Consider the following 27,306-nt stretch of genomic DNA (forward strand, 5'->3'; position numbering starts at 1 on the left):
TGCAAGTGATGCTAGTTTTATTGAGGTCAAAGCTAACATCTTAGGCAGAGAAAGCTCTTCCCATCACCACGCCCTCAGCAGTGCAGAAGCAAAAAGGACAGTCTCAGAAAGTAGGAAAATCTCTGTCCTTTCTGGCCTCATCTTCACAGGAAAATGGAGACAGAAAAGCAGACAGAATGAGGCTGCAAATTCAAGGCAGCTGGAATTGCCTCATCCTCCTGGCACAGACCAGAGGGTTTCTCCTCATCCCTCCCCCTTACTTAATGCATCACCTCTCCTGTGGTGGGGATGTGGTGTGAGGCAGAAGGGGAAGAAGGTTTAGCAGAGCTATTTCAGGTTCAGCAGCTCACAGTTCTGTCCTGTTCCATCCAGCACATGGGAGATAAACAGCCATGGGAAAAGCTGCACTGGAGCCTCCTGCCCTCACCCCCCTCCCAGCACCTCTGCACTGGGGAGGGAGCACAAGGTGAAGGACAAGGTTATGATGGAAATACTCCATGGCCTGCTTTTTGTCCCAAATACTCTGCTAATCAACCTGTCCACACAAAACTAAAAGGAGCTGGTGAAACTAAACACATTCACCTCAGCAGCTTTGGAACAGACCCAAAGATCAGCTACTTGCTGTGGGACCTCCATGGCCCCTATGCAAAATGATGCTGGATCATGGCCCAAACATTGACAGAGATCTGGATTTTTTCCTGTGTGATTCCCTACAAGATTATACTTGTATTATAGGTTATATACAAGTATATCATAGGTTTTATGATTATTATCATAGGTTTAGCATTTTTATTCTATTTTATAGGATGCGTATGATTATTGTTGGCCCTAATTTGATTGCAGTGAACTAAGCACTTTATTTTCACAGAAATTCATTACACTTTCCTACTGAGGAGTTTAAATTAATTCAAAACATCTTGTAAATTGTCTTGTCTTTCTTTGCCTGTCTATTACTTACCCAGACTGAGTTTCATATTCTTCTTTCAGAGTATTAAATCATCCTTTGATTAATCCCATTTTTACACTTGCTGCTTATGTCAGTCTTAATGAGCTGTAACTTTGCAAACAAATTTAATGTTGACAGACACCTCTTAGTACTTATTTGGAAATTAAATATTTTGGCTTACTGATGAATAGTGGATTTGCCATTTTTACAATGAAACYTAAAACTATWAGAAAACTCTGATTTCAAGCTTGGTTATAAACCTGAAATCAATCCAAATTCATCTCTGAAATGTCTTTATCCCCAAGGTCCTTAGTGCATTGAACAGAAGGGGCCTAAAATTTCTGCTTCTTAGTTTTGGGGTAGGGTTTTTTTTGTTGTTCCCGGCAGGTAAAAGATTGCAACCTTATGACAGTTCACAGYGTTCTACAGAGAGTGTTTTGAAGTCTGAAAGACATCATTTTATCTAGCTGTTACTTTAGGTATACAAAATTTTCAGACATTTTCAACCTTGCAGGCTTCAAAGCCTGTCAGCTTCTAGCACAACTCCTGTCATGTGAGAGAGCRTTGGCACGTGAAAGACTCTTGGCCCAGCTCAGCTGACTTCATCATCAGGTAGTGATTTATTGCTCAAAGACTGTTCCTTAAATACATTCTGGTTTGCAGAATGCTTTCCAAACAACATCTCTCACATTCCTTCCACATCTTCTCTGCTTGGAGGAAGAGAAAAGCCTTGCAATTTTAACACTCTGGAAAATGAAGGAGTGTGTCCTTCTGCGTATGAGTTGGGTGAATGTGATTTACCCAAAAGCCATGATTTAAAACAAATAAACCACTATTAAAACAGTAASCACAGCCTGTGCTGCCACCTACCCTTGGTTAATCTCTGTGTTTTCTGCAGGCTCTTTCCAAACTGTGGGCTCTGTCCTGGGAACAGGAATTGCCCTTTGGGTGAGGCAATGGCCATGGGCACCGGCCCCTGTGCCAGCCTTGGACTCACACACTTCACTGGAGAAATGCAAGGTGCTGCTGCTTAGGGCAGGTACTGGTGTTAGTTCTGCCTTTTGCAAATGGGGGAAGGAKCAGAGGAATCAGGATCACAGAATCATTTAGGTTGGAAAAGRCTTGGAAGATCTTTAAATCCAGCTGTTAACACAGCACTGTCAAGCCCTCCACCAAACCATGTCCCCAGGTGTCACATCTGTACTTCCCTGGGCAGCCTGCTCCAAGGCTTGACAGCCCTTCTGGTGAAGAAGGTTTTCCTAATATCCAATCTAAAAATTTAGCAAGTGATTGGAGTAAACTCTATGCTTTCTCCTCTTCCTTTCTATCATATTCTGTATTTGAATTAAAATGTGAATGGTTTATTACTATGCTTAGTTCTTGAAATAGTTCTACTCCCAAGAAAGTAAGCCTTTCTTTCCTGTTGGATTCGATGTATTATTTTGACTTTTTCTWTTCTATACTCTACAATACTCATTAAACCTTGCCAAAAAAACACATGTTCAGAAACACAACTTGAAAGAGAAATCCCTCCCACAGACTAAATCGTGCAAGAGTAGCCCTGAATCCACAGTGCCCAATATCTGGGTGATGTGAAGGTGCCTTTGGGTGGGTTTGTCTGAAGGGACTGAGTGTCCAGAGCTCCACTGGACATTCTGGAAGCTGCTGCTGCAGCCCAGCAGCCCCCAGGGCACTGAGTGGGGAGGCAGATGTGAAAGAGGGACTGCCCACAAACTTGGGAATCAGGCACAGCAGCAGAATGAGAGATCTGCACTCAGGGCTCCTGTAGAAATCTGCTGTATCATTCACAAAATTCAATCCCCCTGCCATTTCATGGACTGCTCCCTGTCTGTGCTGTAAGTGATGGGGTAAAAGAGCTGCTGGCCAACCTGTTAATTAGCCAGCCTGCTCATTAGCCAGCCTGCTCATTAGCCAGCCTGTTCATTAGCCATGCAGGTTCTTCTCCAACACATCCACTTCATTATTCTTACAGTGATAGTAAATCAGAAAACAGATTAATAAATAAAGGCTTAAAGACTCAGGGCCTGCATCAAGGTGTGGCTCTGTGCTACCTCAGGTAGATTCTTTGATTTTATGGAGTTCAAAAAGCAGTTTATATGTTCACCACATGCCAGGTATTTCCTTCCAGCTTTCTTGCCCCAAGAAGCTGTAGGAATGGTTCACCCTTATTAAAGGGCAATAACAGCAACCTAAAGCCAACAAAGTTAGTGAAGAGAAATAACTTAAATGCATAAATTAGCTGTATCTAGTCACAGGTAAAAGGAGCTCTTCTTATCCACATACACCAGCGATGTCCACTGACTTTCTCATTACAGGATTAGTAGGCTTCACACTTAATTTCATTGGAAAACAGATTGTAATTTGTCCCTTGAGGCCYACCAGGCTAGAGGTTAAATGCTGGGAAAAAACAGTCTGCCCATATAATGAAATTCAAACAGAGGTGGCAACTACAGGAAAAGTTAAAGGGAATGACAGTAGGAAAGAAGTTAAAGTAGCTGTATTTATAGCTCACCACATCAARAGAAAAGTGGTGACAGTGTACTTTGTAGGTGCAGGAGTCAGAAAGTACCAGGGAGGCTGGGCAATTTCAACCTTTGAATTCTCTACAGAGAGCTTCACAAGTGAAGAATTGTATGCCTTTATTTGAGGATAAAGCTCACAAATGCAGCAGAAATGGGGCAAAATACTAAATTTTACATAAACCAATTTAAAAGTAATTTTTAAAAATATAAACTTGAAGGTAACAATGAAAAATTGGACACAGTTAGGATACCAAGACCAAAAAGTAACAGCATGTTGCACAAATGGGACTTCAATTTCAGCAATGCAAAGATTTGGAAAACAAACAGATCAGTAGATACTGATCAGTCCTACAAGGGGCATGAAGGGGAAAGAAAAATAAAGCAAATATATAAATTAGTGGTGAGGGTAGGTTGTGTCTGTGGGATTAGAGAGGATAAAATGACACTGAAGTCACCATGTTCAGTAAATGAACCTCCCCCACTTGGGGGGCAGCCAGCCCACAGAACCCACACCAGAGCACAAACTCTTCCACAAAACACAAACACACAAGGTGTAAAGAGAAACTCATCTGCCCTGAAAAATGACACCTTCAAAACAACTTACTTGGGATGGTTTTCACTGGCTTGGTGATTTTTGGGACTTCAAGAAAGAGAACTGGCATTGCTGTCTTTTCCTTGAGGGAAACTCTTACTTTAAAACACTTCCTTTAAACAGAAAACAGCTACTTAGAAGAAAAAGCAGAAACATTAATTCTGAGATTCACGYTTACAACTCCAAGAGCTCCAGATCTGAGGAAAGTACCAGACGTTTTGAGACCTGGGAATAACTCAGAAGATCTATAACACAAGCTGTGATTTAGATATGAGGAAGCAACGTGCTCTTCTGCACTTGAAGGGGACACTCTTCTTTTCAACGTTACAGTTTAATAGAACAGTGCTGAAAATAGCGTGTGAAATGTGGGCCTTTCATTTGCAGACTATTAAAMCCGGGAACCTGCTGTGTCAAGACTCTGCAAACAAAGATGAATTTAAAACACACTCAGATAAAGGGGCTGAAGGAACCAGATGTGATGTGTTAGAGAACTTACTGAAACTTTGGAAGAAAGAAAGCAATAAAGGGACAAGGTGATCCGAAAAGGAGGGCGTGCACATCAGAGCAAGGTTGTGCAACCCCCTACAAGACACTCAAGACCTGCTCCCCAGCTCTGCTTTAATCAGACCCAGTATGAGAAATGTCCTAGTGTGCCATTAAGTAATGGCATGACCTGCTTACAAAGCAACAGYCACCATAAATAAAAAGTACTCAGAAGTAGGTCGAATAAAACACTGCCGGTGATCTCTGGAGAAAAGGTCCTGGAGAAAAGGTCCTGCTCCACGCWACAGCTGGGATTCTGGTTGATCAAAAAAAAGTATTTTTAACCTTCTGCAGCAAAAAGTAAACATGTAACTCACTGGAAATGTGGAAATGCCTTGCCATCTGCAGGAGGCTTGGAGTCTCAGGGAATACCCTCCCCATATCAGGAGGAAACTGGGAGCTGGCAGGTGAGGGAGATAACAGAACTTTCTGAGGGACACACCTTTGGAAGCTGAGAAAGGACAGACTTCTCAAAATAGATGCTCTGCTTACCCTAGAAATTAATTATGACCTTATCCAAATTAGTTCCTATATTTGGATCTTTCAAGATGGGAAGCAGAAGGGGCCACTGGGCACCTTCCCTTGAACATACAGTTTAATATTCTGGTTGGAAAATGAGTTTTTGTGTGGYCAAAGAGTATAGCACAGCTGAGACACCACAGCAATGAGGACAATGCAACACAAGGTCACACAGGACATAAAGAAATACTTACATTTTATCAAATGCCTACGACATACCACAAAGATACCAGTTTTGACTGCCTGAGGATACTCTGTCCAGATGGTGTCCACCTGTATGATGTAGGAAATTACTTGCTCTGCTCTCAGATAAAATGTAGGTGAGRTGATCCATGCACAGAAGATGCAAAGAAAAAAAAATAAAAAGTATTTACTGATGACAGAGTCTCTTTTAAGGACAGCAGAGGATAATTTACTCCAGTCAGAGGCTGAATCATAGTGTTTACGCTCTTTGTGTTTCACACTGTAACTTTTAAAAGGGAAAGCCTGTGAAATTTACACAGCAGAAGGGACTGTCCAACTAGGATTGTGTTGGCTGGGGAAAATGAACAGCAGAAACCCAGAGAATGGGTTACAAATCAAAGTCTGTCCTGTGAAAACATGGACATGCTGGAGTGCTGGGYATCAAAACAGCTCCATTGCTGTGTCAGGCAGCACAGATCTTTCAATTGATGTGTGTAGGTGTGGATTGCAGTCAGGCTCTGGCTGTCCTASAATTCACATACATGAATTCACATGCTTGGATTGCACATGTGGAAACCCAGCTGAATTCAAACTGCCTTGAGAAAGGGTTAATGGTGATCCCACTGATCATCTGCAGAGGAAGCACTGCTATTTCCTTAATGAGAATGGCTTTTACATTTTGTTCTATGCTCTGTCACAGAAATTATTTGCACTTCTTCTGCCACTGTATTACAGTTCTACTTACCAAAAAAAGTATAAAAGCCCACAGTGAGTTTTGCCATTACATAAAAAATTGAAAGAAAAAAAAAACAAAAACCCAAGCCAGATGGCAACTGTGGTCTGATTTTGGTTTAATTTAATGAGAAAATGCTTCCAAATGAAGAGAGATTATATATGCCAAATTTTGATCTCCTTAAAACGGATGCAACCCAATCATAATGTAAATGTTAAAAATTTAGCATTCAGAAAAGGAATTACTGGAATTATTTGTGGCAGGCATCTGTTTTAACTATCAGGAAYTAGACCTGACCAGACTTTGAAGATAATATTGTGCTACCTTGCGCTCTGCTTTTTTGCTACTTCACAAACCAGTGTAATCCAAAAACCAGATCAAAAAGAAACACGACTAAATTGTAAATCCATATGAAAGCAGGAGWTGGATGTCTAAAAGGAAAAATAACACAGTTATATAAGCATGTCTGCCTTCTCCTGGCATATTCCTTGTGAGCAGCTCCTTYACCCTCTTATCCAGGTAAATTACATGCTTCACCTAAGGTGAGTTGGATTCACCTTCAACTCTAAGGGCAGTTCCAAGAAAGCACCTCTGCCAGGAAGGTGTACAGAATATAACCTYAAAACTCACTGACTTCATGCTCAAAGTGAAGAAGAACTATACATAAAAGGCCAGACTTCACAAGGTGTTCAAAGGTCTTTAGGAATGTAGGGAAGTGGCAGGAGGGAGGGGAGAAATGTTCCTCCAGGAAAGAGAAAGGTGGGTATTTCACATGGGTAGCTGGAGTTGCTCTTGGGAAACACCATGGACTGGATCTGAACCTGAGATTCTACATTAGCAATTTACAAATTAGATTATATTAATACAACCCTGTGAAATAAAAACTGAGGGAAAAGTTCTGTTCTCTGATTTAAAACAGGAAAGAAAATACTCATCATACAAATAATACAAAACAAAGTCTTGGGACAGCTGACAGATGTGCACTTGTACTGACAGCAGCCAAAGGACCAGCCAGTTTCTGAGAATCATGACTGGTTGGGAAAGGGAAATGGATCACCACAAACCCACCCAGGTCAGCCCTGGGCAACAGATATTCTAGCCTTGGGCTTGAGTTGAAAAAGCACTGCTGGTGTCCCAAACATTTCTAGAAGAAACAGCATCTGGGCAAGCAGCCAGCCAGGCAGCAGGCTGCTCTCAAACAGTTTGGGAGGGTTAGCACAGAGCACAGGAAAACTGAAATGTTGTAGAGCAAACCCTGCCTAGTTCATCACATGAGAAGAAAGAAGCCTTCTGATCTTGTGAGGTGTCTGTGGTTTGGTGCCCCCAGCCATGGAGTGCCCACAGCTCATTGGGAAAACAACCAACCATAGATGGCTTGAAAATCTCAGTTTCTATAAATCTGCTTCTAATAACTTCCTATATTAATGACAATACTGTGAAATTTTTGGACAGCTGATCTTTTAACTTTAAAAAAGGAAGAGGATTGTACTAATGGAGCCAAACTAGGACATCATGATGTGTTACTGAAACTGAAGTCCCTTCCTTTGCTTCAGTGRATGCAATCAGATCACACTGATTGTTCCTCATGAAGTTGATGATGTAGATGTTGATCCTCAGTCTTCACAGTCCTGTCAGTACCACTGACTCTGCACTGCAGCCCAAGTTAATCCTGTGCTCATTATCCACTTCAGATGTGGTGTTGGTATTGCGTTTCTCCTGTTTAAGTACACATTCTAGCTCACAAACTACAAATGTCATGAGGAGACAAACTACAAATGTCATGAGGAGAGGGAGTTTATGCCTCTGAATTTCCACAACTAAATATTCCTATCCTGTCAGCCCAAAGAAGACATTTTTGGCACATCTGCCTCAAGCACTGCAGAAGTATTTATCAAATATCTAGATGCATAAAGAGTTCTTCTGCAACAGCAGGTTCATCTGCTGGGGCAAAGAAACAGCATTCCTATAGTTCAGGCAAAAATCTGGAAGGATTAGCATAATCCTAATTTTTTGTTGTTTTATGCCATTTTTTTCAGTCTCCAACCATTTCTCCTTCACAACCCTTGGAGAGGACAGCCAGCTCCCTCATCCTCCAGCTGCATCCACAGGTGAGACTCTGGCCAAGGACCAAGAACACACTCAAAGCACAACATCTTCCACCACAGCCTGCAGGCCACAGAGCTGACCATGCTTGTTCTGCTCCCTCAGAAGAATTAGAATTAGTTTGAATGCYATCAGGCCAACCAAGATGATAACGAGTTGTCCACAGTGTTTTTATCTGTAGTGGGAAATTTTTCACAGTACTATTTTTTTTAATATGGAAAAAAAATCACATTCATAATTCAGAGAACTGTTAAAAAAACTATTGATTAGCTTCAACTTTCCCATGATTTTTAAWGACTCACTTCAGCTCTGACAACGCACTCAGATTGCACACTTCAGAAGTTCTCTTCATGTGCCTCAGATCTGATTTTTAGGTCAATAGATTTTGTCATTGACTTCTGATACAGAAAACCATGAGTACCCACACTGATGTTATCTCCTCAGGCAGGATAGCAAATCTTCATCATTTATAGCACAGTTCAACAGTCCCCTCACAGATCTGCCTTTTCATGTAAATCCCTTCCAACARCTTCTCATTTGGCAACACCAATTCCACCAGCCAGACTCTTCTCAGACAATAAGTGGAAAATAAGACATAGTTGGCAGTACAGTGCAAACCAAAAGGGATGTTCAAAGGAAATAACATCAGAAATTGGCAAGATGGCAGATGCATTTGCCGACTTAAATCAGATTCAGTCAAGAAAAGTTTGCAATGTAAAGATCAAAGTAGGACATTTCCGTACTGTTTCAGCCCTGGTGGCTGATGCAAAAGATGGACGACCATGGGAAGCACAGACAAATGTCAAACCAGCTTCAAAAGCAAGCATTTCCAAAATAAATATTAGGAATTAAATGAATCAAGTTTATAACATAAAATTCCAACATTTTTCAGTTGACAACTCAGTTGCAAGGAAGCTCSACCATCCCCATCTCCAGAGTAACCTAAAAAGGCGGTGGAAATACTTGGGCCCACTGAAGAAAACTAGGTGTGAAGTACAAAATGCACATAGAAAAACAGTCAAGAATAGCCCTGTCCATGCCATTATTCACATCCAAAATGTCAATAAACCCAAGAAAAGCATACAGCCCCATGGTTTCTAAGTATGTCTTGCTGGCAGCACATTGCTCCAAGGACTCTTCAATGCTCCTTGCAAAAACAAGRAATAAAAAGCTAAAGGGAGAGACAGTTACAGGCAGTATTAACTTCTGTGGTTATTTGCTTATTATTTCTGTCCAAGGAACAGTGGCTTTTGGAGAAACATTGGTATAATTTCTTGGAGTTGGTGTAATTCTATTGATAAYCTGTTTTGTACTCTCACCCCACGAGAAAGAAAGAAACTGAGATGGAGGGAAAGGGTAGAGATGGAACATGGTACCCAAGGGACTGGAGTTCAATTTGCTGTTCCAGAACAGATTTACTGCACAATCTCAGGCAAATCTTTTCAGCCTAAAGKTATTGAGGCAATGCTTCCTGCACAAAGGCCACAGTGACCTGGGCAAAAAGAACACATGTCTGTGCCCTGCAACATCTACCATATGCATACACCCTGGAGGAAGTAGGAATCCATTTCCAAATGTATTAGCAGAACCACAGAAGTTGTAATTCCATGTGAAAACCATCCAATTAGAATGCAGAACCTCCCGCCCCAGAGACCAACTCTCCAGCTTCTTCTAATGAAAGGCACTGGAACAGGGAGGCACATGGGTTGGGCATACTGGTTGAAAACTACAATTCCTTTGTCATTTAGGAGTGCATTTATTATTGAACTGAGGCCTGGCTTCACTGCTTTGCATTTGAGAAGTTACAAATGTGARAAGAGTAGTAATTTATAAATGCTTTTCATTTACATTTTCATTTTATAAACCATTCTCATTTTTTGTCATTTTTACATGCTACATGAGGCCTTGGACCTTTAGAGTCTCATCCATACTTTGGCTTTAACGCCTGTTCTATTTTATCATAACTCTTTTTTTCTAAATGTAAGGTGCCCACACTCAGGCAAACACTGGAAGGAAGAAGGAACAAGCTCCCCCTCTTACAGTCAACACCTGTGCTGAGGAGAAGAGCACAAGGCAAGGAGTAGCCATCAACAGGATCTTCCTCCCCCTTTCAGCACAGATGAACAAAGAAGAAGAATTTTGGCTCTGCCCCAGTTCTAAAAGTAAAGAGCAAGTAAATCTTGAGCAAGTGAATTTGCCTTACACTAAATGATCTGGGCTGGATATAGGGAGAGCACAGAACTTTTGCTTCCCCCCCGAGGCAGAAGTGCAGGCTCACACTCTGCTCTCTGAATGGCTCTCTCTGCTCAGTCCTGGTGCTTCTCTTACCCTCAGCCAGCTGTCCACATCAAACAACTGCAACATTAAAACCTGCTTCTCAAAACAGGAATGCACATGGCTAGGAGAAACCACAGGAAAGGAAAGACTAAAGGGAAAAGTATTTGATTCCCTTCCATTCTCAGATAGCCAACATACTATCTCCATACATGTCATGTTCTTGGCACAGCAAACGAACAACTTCCTATGACTAAATAAATAGAAATACAACTGACTCCTACTGGCTYGTTATGCATTACAATTAAGCAATCTCAAACTTACAAACCCTAAAGGCTATAGTAAGGAAATACAGGCTGGATAACCTGCTCATCATAAAAAAATATAGTGCTTTTCTCACTAAATAATTGCTGTGCAATAATTAGTGTTGTGATAGTGTGACAGTTTAGGATGTCAGGGACAAACAATAATAATCTGAGTGCTGAACATGCACTCCAGAGCAGAAAGCTGCAGCCAGTTTTAAAACACACAGCTTTGACAAATGGAACACAGGGGGCTGTTTTGCTCATAAAGCTCAGAGTCTTCTGCAACTTTTCATCAATCACTTGATTAGGCAATGAAACTCACCAAGTGAAATATCCAAGAAAACAGACTCYGAATAAATTAAAATTTTCCAGGGCAAGACCATATTTTACCTATCAAATTTGTTTCCAGGGTAGTCCAGCCCATTATTTGGGATTAACTCTTCCTAACATTTACCCTTGCAAGCTGGAAGTGAGAAATGGAAGAGGATGCTGAGAACTTGCCACTTAACCATCTGTTTTAGAGCATCAGACCCCTCAAGAAACTTTACCACGAACCAACATAAATGCTGATTTCAGCTGCTCTGCTCCAGAGTAGCTACCTCAGAGCATGTGCTTAAACTTCTAGTGCCACTGTCTGTACGGCAGCGCCTGGTGCAGCGCAGCTATTCCCACACAAGGGAACATTAGTTAATTTGCATTCACAGTTACCATACGAGGTGTGAGTTTCTGACAGTCCACACATTTTATATTTAAAGACTGGAGGAAATTAATATMATTATCTTTGATATAATAACAAAAGTAACTTACCAGCCCATCGCAATTGCTGATAGCGACTGAAGCGTTTGGCAGATCAGTGATATCCCCAACATAGAGGCAATTCCCATAGAGAGGTTCGATAYGAGTCTCCTCAGAGTCCTCCTGCCACTCAACTGTTGCTCCAGGGGCCACGAGCCTGGAGTTTGGCCGCAACCTGAAGTGAAACTCTCTTCCAAAAACAGTGACATTGTAAAATATTTGCTCATTTGCTGCTTCATGTTGCAAGTCCTCCGCAGCTCTCCTGAAGCGTGCTTTTGGCGGTCCAGACACCAAGTGGGATAGGAACCTGCCCTCGGAATCGGTGCTGGTGGGGATGACAAGGCTGTACTCCTCTATATTCCTCAGGATTGAATCTTTACAGGGAGAAAACAACAGAGGACAGAGATACTAGAACTAAACAYATCCTGATGCCGCGGGATTTTTATTCCATTATTCATTAGCACAACAGACACTTACATAAGGCAGATGGACACTGCACTCTGTGCAGGCACTTGGTTCACCTGCATGAAGTATGCAGAGTTCACTCAAACTTGCCTTTTCCGCCCCAAAATACCAGCGTGAGCCTCCCCACCCCGCCAGGACCCCGCACTCTCGCCCCTGCAGCGGGGTCCCGCCTCCCTTTGCCCGCCAGCCGGGACCCCGCACCCCTGCACAGCCGCTCAGTGACCGGGGCGCCTCGGGGACTTTGGCGGTTCCCGGGTGGTCAGCGTTGAAGAGACGATGTTGATTCACTTCGGGACTGCTCGCACGGGCAGGGGTAGGGGCTGGGTTTGCAGGTGGCAAGCCCGCAAGGTAAACGCACGTCCCTCAAACTACCCCCGGTGCGGCGGGTTTGAGGCGGGCGGTGATGGGAACGCCACGGGCAGCGATCGGGAGCGGTCTCAGCGGGAACCCCGGGAGTTTTGGACGGAGGCGATGGCCCGGGCAGGAGGAGGAGGAGGAGGCAGACGAGCTGCCATGTGTTTCATCCCGCACGGGGAACTCCAGGCACCGCGCCCTGTCCGCCGGGGCTSGCCCGCTCCGCGGGGCAGGCAGCGGGAGGCGCGGGGCTGCGGGCACCGGCGCAGCGCTGTCACTGCCGGGCGCTCCCGCGTCCCTTCCCCGCCGGCGGCGCGGCTGCCCCGSTCCCCGTCCCCGCCTGCCTCTTGCAGGAAACAACTGGAAACCCGGCAAAAGTAGCCGCAGAAGAAGTTCAAGGGGAGCCGAAAGCCGCGGGGCGACGAGCCGCCACTTGGGACGGGCGGGCTGCGGGCACCGGCCGGCGGCGGCGGGGCAGGGCGAGCAGCCCCGAAGGCGTCCCGGCGGAGACCTACCTCTGTCCCCGGGGCGCCGCAGGGCGCCGGCGGGCAGGGCGAGCGCGCAGCAGAGCAGGACGCAGGCGATGCCCGCGGGAGGGTCCATCGCGGCGGCCCCGGCCCGGGGCCCGGGCTGCCCGCAGCCGGGGCGGGCCAGGGGAGAGCCCCGCTCCGCGCTGCTCCGCGCCGCTCAGCGCTGCCCCGCGCCCCGCCGCCCGCGCATTCGCCCAGCCGCAGCCGCAGCGGCAGTGGCGGCCGCGCTCCCGGCTCGCAGCGAAGCAGAGACACCAGGAGGCGGCGGGGGTATAGTACTGGAAGCACAGGGCGTGCGGAGTGAAGTCAGGCTGATTGACAGAGGCGCTGCCACACGGCGCAGCCGGGCCGCGGGGAGCGGGGACGGGCCGCGGGCAGCGGGGACGGGACCGCCCGCCCCGCCGGGCAGCCCCCGCACCGCCCCCGCCGGGCCCCGGGCAGCCTCGGCCGGCACCGCCCGCCCCGCGCCGCGCCCCGCTCCGGGACGGGCCCGCCGGCGGCCACGGGAGTTGGCGGAACGCGTGCGGAGGCGAAAAGAAACGCCCCGCGCCCGGCTCGGGAGCACCCGGGCATGGGGCAGCGTTCCGGCACCGAGCCCTGCGGGCTGCGCCGTCCCGGCTGCGCATCCACGTGGAAACTGCGGGTCAAGGAACCCCAGAAACAGGCGAGGGAAACTTAGGGCACCKCGGCATGAGTTGTGTTGCAGTCTTGGTTTCCAGCTGACAGCGGGGACTCAAATGGAAAAAGTGCCACCAGCAGAGGCAAATCACGATCAGAGATCTTYATCTGATCCAATAAATTACTCTAAGCAGCCATTTCATAGGGAAAATTGTCTGGATTATTTGCTAAATATGACTGAAATTGCTTCCTGCAATCTTATATTAAATATCTGCAATTGGAGAGATAGACCCTTAAAGTCTTTAGGAATACTATAAATACAATATACAAGAATTTTTAAATAATTAAATAATCAAGAGCAGCCTTTATGGTAAAAAACAAGTTATATTTGTTTCCATATGGCCAGGATTAATGCCATACYGCTTATTCCCTTCAGATAATGTATATATTTACTCAGTTTTAACATTACTGGGATCATCTGCCGTTTTCACCACTTTACTCTTTAACCTTGCAGAATCCTATTAGCCCTTCTCGTGTTCCTGCTGGCCCTACCAGCCCAYGGCCTTACCTACCCCAGGCTGATTCTCACTTCTATCTGCATGTGTTAGACCTCTCTGGAAAGCTGCAGGCAATGGCTTCCTGAGGGAAGCTGGTCTTCTGCCAAGGAATTTTCCTGGTACCCTTGACTATTCTTGCTCCTTTATGACTAAGGGTCCAGCTATTACCTTCCACTCCTATATTATGGACACAAATGAAGGGTATAGAACAAGAATAACAGCCAGCCAGTCCTGTTCCCTGCCCATGGTGAGGTTTTATGGACCCCAGCCCTGATCAGTTGTGGCAGTATATGATTTCTGCTTGCTTGGTTTGATGTTCTGGTCTGGCTTTCCCATCTTTTAGGTTAAGGATAAAAAGTGAAAGATAGTTCTGAATGATAAGGTAGATCAACTGGTGCATTGCATTCAAACATCCTTTTTCTTACCTTTTCCAATGACCTCTATTTGGAATTGCTGTCTGCACCAGGCTTCTCCCAGTTCTTCCTTTTGGTTTGGTTTTCTGTTGGCTCATTTTTTTTGTTTTGGTTTGGGTTTGAGTCCATATTGAGCAGCTTCTCTTATTTAAAATCTCATACGCTTTCATCAGTACACAGCTGGTAAAGTTCCAACTTCTTTTTTATTGGACTTGTATTTTAAGCTGATGATGTGGCTTTTTTATGTTTCATCCATCCCATCCTGCTCAAATTGAAATAACTTCTGCACATAAACTTAAAAGGGAGAGGGGTTGGCCCTTTAAATTTGAAATCAAAGTTCTTATTCGTATATGATTAATTAAAAAAAAACAAACAAAAAAAGGAGACAGAGTAGATTATAGAAATACAAAACAACCCGGCCAATAGTTCTACTAATTAAGATGGATTTTTACTCTTAAAAATACCGGAGGTTAGAAAATATGCCTTAATATGGATAACAGCTGTACTGCAGAGTAATGATATAAACAAAAAAATCAGTAACTGCCTTCATGCTGTTTATTTCTATACAGAAACCAAGTTCTATGTGCACATTGTTACCTTATCACATGAAGACAAAAGTTTCAAGGCTCCAGGGCTTGGGAGGACTCTTTCACAACCTCCTTTAAAATTTTAAACAAAACCAAACAGAGAACAAGTGTCAGACAATGGAGCCAGATCTGCAGTTGGTAAAAACTCTGCTGCCACTGCACTCATTGGAATAAATCCTGATCCTCACTGAAGTCAGTGAGAGTTTTGCCACTTCTGCAACAGATTCTCATTGTGATCTAGACCAACTGAGAATATGCCACATGGCACAGCAATGGGGCCATTATCCTWCCAGAAGAAAAATGAATCCATATTTGACCCTATGGAGCTGGGTATGCCCACCAGCACAGGGCCCAGAGGAGTAGAATTCAAGAAGTTCTTACATCCTTACTCTTACACCACTGTAACAGAGAAATTCAGGGAAATACTCTCCTCAAAACTAGTCCTTCCTCATTTCCTGAACTGGGATTCTTGACACAGACAGACRAGGTTGTGGCCTGGGTTTCCTTAGTGGGGCATTGCCATGGCTCGCTTCAGCACAATGCTTCAATACTTTTTAGAATTAACTAGAAAAAACTCAATACAAAATGCATGGACTGCTACATTAATTATAGTCCACAAACTTCTAAATTAATTGATGTGAAAATGAAGTAATTTCATATTTATTTTACTGGAATGAAGGGAGAAGGACTAGATATTGCAACTGTGCTCAGATAGTTTGATCTGAGATTGTGCTGCTGCCAGCCATGACTACAGTCACACAGATGTTTGCCTTCACTGGATAGAGGTATATAGAATGGAGAAAACTATGCTCTGTGTGTCCTGAATGAATGYCCAGGTTGAAGGCAAGGTGTTCTAGCAGCTGAAATACCTGAAGTAACTTTAAACAAGCCAGCAGAGGTATGAACAGCCCTGTAACTGAACTGGTATGGAGCTCAGCACAGGCTGTGGAGTATTTATTGGATTTACAGATCTTCTGATCTGCATCAAGTTTGTGCTATCTGTTCCTGTTTCAGCTAGGGTATATCTGCATAAACTGCAGCCAGACCTTCCCTTGGAGACGTTCTCACAACGTTTAATTTTGCTTAGGAAAATGAAAAGATCCTAAGCTTAATCACCARTACTGCTCAGAAGGTGCTTAAAACACATATAACTGCACATTGCAATGAGAAATCGACTCTATCTGAAATTTCTAAGATTTCTCACTGTTTTTTAAGGGGAGATCACTCTTTTCCTTATGTTAGTGGGGCTGTGAGGAGAGATGCTGGACTGCAGCACTGTGCCTTCTGCAAAGGGCACACCATCACTGAGCAGGTCACTTCGAGTCGGCTTATGGCCCAAAGCAGACCAAGCTCTCTGCTGAGAGGTTCCCCAAAAGGGGAATTCTCATTCCTGACCTCCTGATGGGGAATATGGTGCCTGTCTGCACAAGGATTGTGTGCTGCCTGTGTTTCTCATGCTGATGATTGTCTTTGCTCTCACCTTTGACTACCATGAACACTTTGTGGCTATACAGTGTTATAAAGCTTCATAAAAGAAAGGAAAAATTAAAATAGTGTGCCAGTTCATTTCCTTCACACTTGACATTTCCAGACTTCGTATTGTTTGAGCCCTTTTGCCATTATGTGGCACTATCTAGGAAAAAAAAAGCATGTATTTAATGCTGATTTTGAAGCAGTGCAAGCTAAAGAGCAGTAATTAAAATTGGAACAGTCCTATCTTCCCCCCTTTACTTTAGCACAGTAATAAAACAATCCATTGCAGAAAAAATAGACCAGTGGAACTATTAATAAATTATCAAATTATTCAGCTCTTGCTAATAATTTCACTTCCACTTCTTTTTTCAGAAAGTGTCAAAAATATTCTAAGGTAAGTGAAAATGAATTAAATAAAGCAATAAAACTCAGGCTAGTCCCTTAGACTSTTGGAGTAAGAAATCAGGTAATATTACAAAAGATATTAACATCTTTAACTAATAAAATCCTGCCTTCAACAGGAAACTACTGACTGAAGGCATAAAGGAAGGGCATCCTCTCTGTCTGCTCATCCTGAGATTTCTGAGAAACAGCTCCTAAGCCCTTCCCAGACAWGCTCAGTGTGCCCTGGCTCCTGAGGTAAGTCTCTCTCCAAGGAGACTTTGTGATTCTGCTGAGCCAGGAGCAGCACAGGACATATCCCAGAACTTCAAGGGATAAAGGAACTTCACGTAGAAAAGCTTAGGCAGTTCTACATTTTGAAGCCTGTCACTGTTGGACGAGTGGAGTTAACTCTCACTTTAGCTGTCTAAGATTCAAGTATCCATTCTTCCAAGACAGAGCAGAGCAGCAGGCATTGTTCCCAGCCCTGCTCTGTGTGTCCCTGCAGCCTGGGACAATTCACTCTGAGAAATTAATCTGTGAGATGCTGCTCACACAGGGACCAGCTGCAGGCACCTGCTCGGGTCTGTGGTCATTGATAAGACAGATTCAAATTCCTTCTGTGCTGGCCCASAGCTTCTGTCTGACCACAACCTTGCACCTGAACTGTCCACACACACATTGGCACCCAGACCCAGGGAAGGAAGTAACAGAATTGCAGGGATGGATCCAACTTTCCTTCAGCACCTTCAGTCACTTTGTCCTKATTTTGTGGCCCATGGTAGCTATTCCATCTTAATTCTCCTTTAGTATTATGCTGACAGAGAAAATGCAAATTTTCATTGTTACCACCTCTTCCACTAACCATCTGTATTTACCTGCTAYTGTAATTGTCTTTTGATAAATAGTACAATCCCTCCCCTATGTTTTCACCTTGGTTCTTTCTGTTCAGATTTATTGCCTCACTATTAATATTCCAGCCACATGATTTATCCCAGCATGTTCCCGGAATACTTGCCTTCTCTATATAAATATTTGAATTATCTTAATTTTGACTAATTAGTACTGGGACATTTGATTTCCCTCTTGAAGTATTCTCATTTGCTACTAACCAGCTCCTTTCCAGTGTAAGAGACAGCTATTTTGAGGGGAGAGAATAGTCACTGAATGAACCAAACACTTCTCAAATACTGTTCGATCCTTCTTCATGTTGTTCATGTCAATCTGATGCCAAAATAACTCTCCTAGGTCAGAAATCTCAAAAACATCTAGTACACAGGCAGTGACAATAAAGCATTCCTATGCTGTCTATCAGCATGTTCCCAACCTTACAGAAAGACAGGCCTTATTTAACATCTTATTGTGCCACAAATTGGGACAAATTACTAAATTCAGATTGTGCAAAATCTGTGAATGAATCCATATTCAGATCCATCAGAACTCTGATGGCTCTGAAATCTGTCACTCTCAGGGAAATCACTTTCCCTGTCAGCTTTATCTACAAAGGAAGTTTAGRCCCCAAACAAGGGTTTGGGATTTTTTCCCAGCAGAAATCTAGCCATCCATAATTTTCCCTGAAAAACATTAAGCAAGTTTGGCTAAAATATATTGGCTTTGTACACCGTGACTTTTTAAAAAGAGAAGGACCAGCATCTTCCAGAAGAAACATTTCTGAAGGAAAAATATTTTTCTAGTCAACATACTAATTTATTGTTGAGAAACAATTTTGATGGAGCAGTTTCAACCAACCATACTCACAAATTGTTCTGCTAGATAGAAATCATTTCAGAACCATTTCAGCCATGCAGATCTCTTCACTCTCCAGAAAATCCACACCACTCATTTTCACTGATTCACCTATTGCTGACATTAATCGGTCATTCGTTCTGTCTAAACATTGTTTTAGTGAGTAAAGGTACTCCTAAAGAGGATATATTAAAAAATAAAGCAAAAGTATTCCTTACAACTTCTAGCAAATGCTTCTAAAATACCTATTAAGTGTAATTTAAAAGCAAGACTTTTCCCAAAACAGAATTAAGAAACATRAGAATTTTGGAAAATTAAGGCTTATTAAGATCTTCAGATTCAATTCTCTCTTCAAATAAAACAAATTCCACTTTCCTGTTATCTGTTTCACAGCTGCAATTCTGATAATAGGACATCTTAATCATTTATATTTTCACTAAAAACAAATACCCATTTAAAATAGACTGGGACATTTTCCAGTTTCAGAGTCATTATTTGTATATTTGTATTGAAATAATGCCTAGAAGGCCCAGCTGAGGCTGAGGTCTATTGAGTTAGTAAGACAGTGAAGAAAGTGACCTCCCTAAGTACAAAATTCAATATAGTAGTTTAGTCAAACAAGCACAAAAATAAGGATTTCCATCCCAAAATCCAACCAGGCTGGTTCATATTTGAAAAAATCATCTCTGCAGTCCTAATCTATCACTCATAGGCATACTTTTCAAATAGTATTTATTCTTTACATTTACAAACAATTTATCTGAATAATTTTATCCTTGAACAACAGAAGTCTTAAGCTAATTCCCTTCTCACCGCCTACTCCATCTCCTCGAGAGATGCCGCGCGTTTGCAACTCAGCCTTTTTTTTTTTTCTTTCCCCTTAATCATACTTGCTGGGAGCCATAGAGCTGAAAGGGAGAAAACCGTAAATAATTGCATCTTCAGAGATGAGTTTAAGCTTTAAGCAGTGGCAGAAATACTGAATTCATATGCTCCACCATGCTTCATCAGAGAAGGCCTTACAAATTAGGGTAAGGAAAATCTACTACTACCCAGGACCCTATATTTTAAGAGGTTTTTCATCAGTCACAGAAATGATAGAATTTCTGTAGCTGCTGTTTCAGTATAGAAGTATCACAGAAGGAAAAGCACAGCAGATTACTGGGATCTTATCCAATATGGAATATCTGCAGCCTCAAGTCAAACAAGCTCAGAAGGTTCATGGAATTTGACTCAGTGAGAACTGCCAACTCAGGGGGAAGGTCACAATCACAGTGCCTGAAGGATAAACGAAAACAATTCTCAGGCTGTTGGGAAATGGAAAACTTTTGGGAATGTGTATTTTCTACCTTAAAAAGAAAAAAAAAGTTCTGTTAAGACTGAATTTTGCATTTCCTTTAGCTCCAGTCTCCAAGCCTGCCAAATGATGTGGCACTGCACATGGAAGCTCTACCTAATCCTTCCTTCATTCACATGAGGAAATGAGGGCAGGAATTCTTTAGGAACATTTAAAAGCAAGCCACTTGCATCATTTGTCACTAAGAAAAAWTTGATACAAGGACTAAGAATAGAATAATTTCTATTCACCTTTATCCTGCAGAAATTGAACCTCATCCCTGCCTTCTATTTAATCCCCCAACAGAACTTACTTGAGTGTGAGCTGGCACTCCTAGAGTGAACTRTAAATTGTGTCACACTAGCATCAAAGGAAAATAGCATGGAAAATCTCTAGTAAGCCCAGGGCTGTTACTGAAATACATGCAGTAAAACAACCAAATGTTTCTGGCTGTTCTTCAGCTTATTCTTCAACTGACATGTCAGGGTCTAGACTAATATGAAGAGCTTTAACTTGGGTAAGCCTGCTCTCTGTTACACAAAAGGAATTGTTGCAGCTTCAGAAAGTCCAGTTTACTGGAAATAACAGAGCAAGCTCACAGAAATGGAAATTTAAGGAAACACATTCAGAAAGCATAATAAGAAATAATTTTCACCTGAAAATTCAAAGCTGCAGAAAGCTGGCTTGGTGCAGTAAGTGCAAATCACACATTAGGCATTTCAGCACCCCAAGGCAACAAAGGGAAAATCTTGATGTTTCTAATGACYTTCTTCATTTCACAAATGTAATAAAATCACTTTCAAACGGATATCTGATGTTTAGCAAATTTATAACTGGTTTTTGCTCCACTTTCAACCAATGGTTGACAAGTAGACTGCAGCGCTCAGTCCATGACCTGAAAGCTTGTTAGCAGCCTTCCTTGTTCTCTGGTCCTTTTTATTGATTTCAGAGTATCACAGGGAGTATCTTATGATTGTTCCTGTCCTTTATAGACATATAAATCAAGAGTAARTTCACTGAACTAAGAGCTGTGACCCTCATGTGAAATGGATGTTAATACAATCAGGATCACCTACTGACAACTGGTTTTGAATCATTTTGGCCTGCTGTGCTTACAGAATCCCTGCCCCTAACTTGTAGTTTTGGGCAATTATTTAAGGTGCATTTCATTTGCTGTCAGACAGCAAAGAATCCCTAAACATAGAAGCAGGTGAAAAACATGAGGTGTATCTACCAAATGTGATGCCTACAGTTTATTTGCTCAGGCACCATGGGGCAGTTTGGGGGTTTTGGGGCTGCTGGAATTTCAGAATAGTTAACCAACTGCAGTGGAGTATTTTATCGATCTGTTTCTATGCTCACAGCAATGAGGTGATACTACATAAAGGTTACTGTATCAATGATCAAAGTGCATGTGCTTTGCATTCCCTGACAATTTTTTCCACCTGAAATAACTTCTGGTTTCTGTCTTCCTTAGGCACCGCTGTACATGAATCGCGGAACTTCAAAAGTGGTCCGTGTATCTTGTCTGTGTCAAAAATGAATTCTTTAAAAGCACGAACAACTCTAGTTTCTGATCTCTGTTCATGAGTGGAAGGCCTTTCATTTCTCCAAAGCATTTGTGGAAACAGCATGATGGACCTGCAGGACTCCCTGCAGCTTTCTGCAGCTCGAAGGCGCGTTGTGCTTGAGTGGACAGAGCCCTCAGCCACCAGAAATAGCTGCCACTTTCACTTTGCATATTGGCCTCCAGCATTCCTGTTTGCAAATGTTGAATGTTGTGGCACTGGGTTCTGCCGGGGCAATGCCTGAGTACAAACAGGACCAAACTCTTCCAGTGAAACAGTAGCTGAAATGACATCTGCCTCCTAATTACAACTGATGCCATTAGTGATAGAATATGTCTAATTAATGTTTTACAATTTAATAAAACTGTGTGAAATAGCCATCTTCACTGGGTAGCATGTTACARAAGGATTTCAATAGGACTAATTGACAAATAGTCTTTCCACACTGAGTTTTGGGCACGTTCTGTAGACAATGAGAACATAATTTCCATTACAGGGAGTACAGAATAACACAGGTCCTGTCTAAATATGGACAATTCTCATTGCTGGTCAGACTGAAGACACCAATACAGGCCTATGCATCCATCAGACTCYCTCAGTTCATAAGATTCCAGCTTCTGGCCCTCTCTGGAAACATTCCATWCACTACAGAAGAGAATTAAGTTGTTTTTCTTTTTAAATCAAACCTACACAGGCTCGTAATCCATCAGGCAACTTCACGGCRTATACACATCTGCATAATCCTCCTGAAGTTGCATAACTCTCCAGCTGTCCTCATAACAGGGATTTCATTCTGTGCCTGGCAGGTTTTGCAAGAAGTACATGTTCTGTACAATAGCATGTACCGATGTGTGTGATTCTGGGGGAGATTCTTAAAACTAATCAGTTTTTAATCTCTGTACCTTCCCTTTGTGAAACCTGCCTTCCCTGAGGCTGTGTGCACACAAATACAGATGYACAAAGTAAGGAACAGACACCAACTTCTCTGGTTCTAAAAGTCATTCCAGTTAAATATTTTAACAAGAGCCATATATTCTTCTGAATTGTATCATCTCTTAGAAATAAGCTCAAAACATTCTGTAGTATAACATATTAATTATGTCAGCTGGCAGTAGTTAAAATAATGATTTATCATGATGGTAATCATGGGTTTCTCATATACATATAGAGTGCTAAAATGTATGTAGTATCTCTCAAGAAGACATAGCTCTGACTGTAAATTATGCTCATTGGGAAATAGGTTATACCAAGAGCAAAAGGGGAAATACAGCTGGAGCACAATTGGTAAACAAATCCGGACAAATCCTTGTCTACAAGGGAAAGGAATCTCTTCTTAGAGAGTTTCAAATACCACCTCCATGACTCCTTCACCCCTTCATTTTAAGTCATTATTCAAACATTATTTGCTACTGGATTTGTATCGAGAATATGAACAATTCTGGTTTTGAGGGACAAAGGAATTACAGATGGCTTTTTTAATGACTTCAAGACATTTACTGTACTCTTCCTGCAGTTGGCCTTGTATTTTAACTAGTGTCTGCCATGRGAGAAGAAAGAAATGCAAATGTTTTTATGACCATACAAAATATTGGTAAAATGGTCTCTTTTCCAAGGTTATTCTAGTTTCTAAGACAAAGAGTTGTTTTATTCTTTTCTGARTTTCTTCAGAAATTTCCCTATTCCAGCATTACCCCTGTCTTGCTTATTGATGGTGCTCCATCTGGCTTCAGTCTTTAATTGCAATTTTAGCTCAGACATTGCTGTGATATCAAGCAAACCTGAAGCTTCTCATGAAGCTAACACTCTCCTATATTTAACTGAATATTGCAAGCAGGAGAGCCAAAGGGAAATAATCTTCAAAACAGAATTTCAGACTTATGGGTGGGTAATATTTGGAAAGTTCTTGAAACTTCTGCCCTCAAACTGAAGGGAGGAGTGAAAGAGAACCTGAGCTACTGGTGACTACACAAATGATATTCCCCTGACTCTGATTTTTACTAAAGCAAATAGTTCTCAAAGCTCTCTGCAGCTATTAAATAACTAGATTTGAATTTTGCAGTTCAACCTCTTACAACTTTAATATCATTACGACAATATCAGTATAAGAGAGGATTAATGTACAGATTCCCTAAAGAAAATGTGCCATTGGTGACTGCAGTGGATTAAGAGTCATGATTATAAGTAATTATTTAATGCAAAGCAGATTCAAACAAGACCAGAACATTTTGTGGTAAATCCTATTAAATACAGTAAATGACTCATTCTTTTGTAAATATCTTACTATTTACTCAAACAAGATAGATAAACATGGGAAGAAATGACTGGCAGGGAGTAAGGGTATGATTTGCCTAAAATCATGCAGCAGGTCAGCTAAAACCATCAAGAATAAACATGTCTCAATGGACCATGTAATCATTACCTCAGAACATAATCTAACATCACCATAATGAATCTGCATTACACTTGGATAAACATTTATTCATTGTTACAAGGTTTGGTAATTYGATACATCAGAACAGTGAAAGAACATGCAACTTACGTTAAACATCTGCATTCAATCCTTTCTTAGATATTACATCACATTAGATATTGATCAAACAGTATGTTCAATGATGAAAGAAATGAAAAGGGAAAACATATACAAAAGCAAAAAAAAAATATTGATCCTTGTTTCAAGGTCAACCATGTTCATGTCTTCACTCTAATAGGGCTAATTACGAAAGAAAATCATTGGTCCCTGCTGTTACAATCATTAAATGCTGCTTAAACAAAATGCTACTTATGTCATGATGAAAAGAAACTATTCTGCTGAGTTTTATATTTCAATTATCTCAAAATATCTAAATATTTCCCTTTATATCCCAATGCTCCTGAATTTTATATGGGGTTTCTCTTTGAAATGGAAGAGCAGCTGAGCTCCATGGRCCTGCACTCAGAACTGGATCTCACATCTGCTGAATTGAGTTTCCAAGGCAAAGGCTCTCCTCAGCCCCATCCCCATCTCATTCAACAGGCTTTCGAATCCACRCTTTCAGTCTTCTTCCTAGAAACTCTCTCTAGCTGTGCAGTGATTAATATCTTTCCATTCCTGACATGACATTTTAAATTGTTTGAACTGAGGGACAAGAGAGATTGTTATTGTAACCAATCTGCAGATATTGAGACCTCTCACATCCACCCTGTGTGGCTGCTTGGAACATCCTGGCAACAGCTGTAATAGAAGGCTGGATAATACCAATGGAAAAAAAGCCCTGCATATTTGTTTTAAAAATGAGGCATCAAGGGAAATTAAAATTGACCTGAAAAGTTCAGCAATCAATTTGGGTTTGAATACGAGATTGTTTGGAGCCTCATCCACTTTCTACTCTGCAAACTGATCTTACATCTGCCCATYTTCTCTCTGTACACAGTTACAGCTAGGGAGACAAAGATACAGCTCACTGTGAGCAGCAGCCCAGGGTGTGCACTGCTCTCCAAAAGAACTGGAAGAAAATGTTGTGTTTTTTTTTTTAAATTAAGACAGAGGAGCAGACATTTCCGACTGAGACACAGCAGATGGCTGCCAGAAAATGGTAAAGAATTCAGGAAGATGAAGGGCGAGGCAGCCTGTGGGCTTTGGAAAAGAGACAAGAACCCACGAGCAGTTAAAGTGCTCTGTATGTGTGGGACAGAAAGGTTTGGAGTGGTAAAAAATGTGCAGGACTCTGTCTCMGTGCCCTTTGCTCCTGCTGCAGTCAGCTTCCCCCTGCAAATTCAGTTCTAAACCCAAGTACTGCATGGCAGCAATAATTCTGCATTCCATGTATGACGAGGAAATGTGTCTATAAGTGCCCTGCTCTGGCCTCTTTGGCCTCTTTTCAATACAACTGTAACTGGAGCTGTATTTCCTGCGAAAGGTGGCCTTATTCTGCTACAGCAGTTCTGCAAATACTTTTCTGAATATTGCAAACAGTTAGCATTGGAAGGGTTTAGACAATTCCACAGGAAACCCATCTAGCTGTGGAGCTTAAGAATCGTTTTATKAGCAGAACTAACAACCTTTATAATAATAATGGGCAAAGTCACKACTTCCATCCATTTATGTCAGGAGGTGTTGATACAGATGCTTTCTTTTGCAATATATGTTATTGTAATGATCACATTTCAGGAGGGTGGGAGAGGAATTTCTTCTGTAACTATATAAAAAATTCTTGAGCTGTCCCGAATACAAGCCTTTTTAGCTTCTTATTCTGAACTGTTCTGCATCTGTTTATGTGAAGCCTCAAAATAAAATGTAATCAGATGGAGTAACACAGGATGGCCCATAATAGTTCAAAAGGACATTGTTTGCTCATGGCTGGGGTTCAGGGTGTTGTCATTAGAATGTTTCCCTATTCTGGGGACATTTTTGGTGCTGGTTGCTAAGAGTGCAGAGCACTACACAGGGAGGTCGATTTTCAGCATCACTCAGCTCCTGTTTCAGGAGAGAAGCCACTTTCCCTGAGTCCAGCACTCCAGTGATCTCAGCCCTGTCCAAGGCAATGGCAAACTGCTTCATAACCCAATTACTTTTCAGCAAAATACAACAAATCCAGGATTTGCTGTCTGACCACAGCCCCCAAACAACCCCTTCCAGTAAAAATACCCATTCAAAGGATTTGATTGTATGAAAAGCCATTTCCTCCCTAATCCTTTTGAATTTCTGAGGTGATTACCTCYAAATTAAGTAGAAATGCTATGAATGCAAAATACAAAATTCAACAGCTCTGTAAGCTGTTTATTAAACAAGTCCCAAACTTCCACCAAATGCAAAGAACAGTTATTGGAGCAGGGGGAATTTTCCACGTATGAAAATAAAAAGACATGAGGTTTCATAATCTTCATGGACTGCAAGGCCACATCAGCTATTATTCCATGTATGATAACTTAGTAGATCTCTTTCAGACACACACAAATAAAAACAVCTTCTGTACATTTTCTGGGGGTATTTTAGTAGCTGAAACTATATCCTATGGTCAGCCATCTCCTTGAAGGCACTGAATGACTGCACTGATCCCATTCAGGATGCATGGCCTTGCACGAGCGACGTTAAAGGCAATTTAGCAGAGCATCTGCTTTTACATATCAGCTAGRGAAAGTTCTCCTACAGCTCAAACTCACACAAACATGGGTGGAGAACAAAAAAAGCACTGTCACCAGCAATTGTGAGCAGTGGCATTCAGGTGAGTACTGATTCTTCAGTCTCTCTACGGGCCCTGCTGCAATATTCACAGAAAAATAAATGTTCACAGAGTCTGTACATAGTTGGAAACTACTGTAAAAATTATGATACTGGGAAGGGAGCTGGATAGCCTCTAAAACAGAACATCCCACATTATAATCCCAAATCCTTAAATAAATCCCAAATCCTTAATAAAGGCAAACAGAATATCAATTTCCCTGTGTTTTCTCACCTGCAAGTGGCTGCTCAGGGCCACAAACAGCAGAAAAAGCTGCTCAGCTAGCCTGTGTTCCTGCAGGCTGGGGAAAGAACAGCTGGGGACACAGAGCTCTCACCAGCTTCCTGGAATATCATGGAGAAAACTTCCACAAAGACCCTCTGGCCCTCTCTCTCGCTATTGTAGGAACAGTTGGAGCTGCACTCCTGTTTTTATTGTCATCTTGATTAACTCCATAGACCAAAGTAATTTCTTCCAACTGTGTTTTTTTCCAAAACAACTCACATACTCTGCCACACCTCTGACAAAACCCTAAATTGTTAAC

At 42.2% G+C, this 27,306-nt stretch overlaps 1 protein-coding gene across 2 annotated transcripts in view; it reads right to left on the bottom strand.

The window, feature by feature from the left end:
• The window catches only part of LOC130577954 (A disintegrin and metalloproteinase with thrombospondin motifs 2-like), a 169,797-nt gene extending 156,611 nt beyond the window's left edge, over positions 1-13,186 (bottom strand). Inside the window, exons 1-2 of one of the 2 annotated variants that reach the window (XM_057373663.1) lie at positions 12,871-13,186; positions 11,549-11,910 (exon numbers count right to left, since the gene is read on the bottom strand). In XM_057373663.1, coding sequence (XP_057229646.1) covers positions 11,549-11,910; positions 12,871-12,958 — 450 coding nt within the window. In that variant the 5' untranslated portion in view covers positions 12,959-13,186. The remainder of the gene's footprint in view (positions 1-11,548; positions 11,911-12,870) is intronic. The other variant, XM_057373661.1, reaches the window with a different exon arrangement.
• Positions 13,187-27,306: the final 14,120 nt, after the last annotated feature.

The sequence above is a fragment of the Malurus melanocephalus genome, unplaced genomic scaffold (assembly GCF_030028575.1).
Source record: "Malurus melanocephalus ecotype Western Australia unplaced genomic scaffold, MMel_1.1 scaffold_205, whole genome shotgun sequence".
NCBI classification, from domain to species: domain Eukaryota; kingdom Metazoa; phylum Chordata; class Aves; order Passeriformes; family Maluridae; genus Malurus; species Malurus melanocephalus.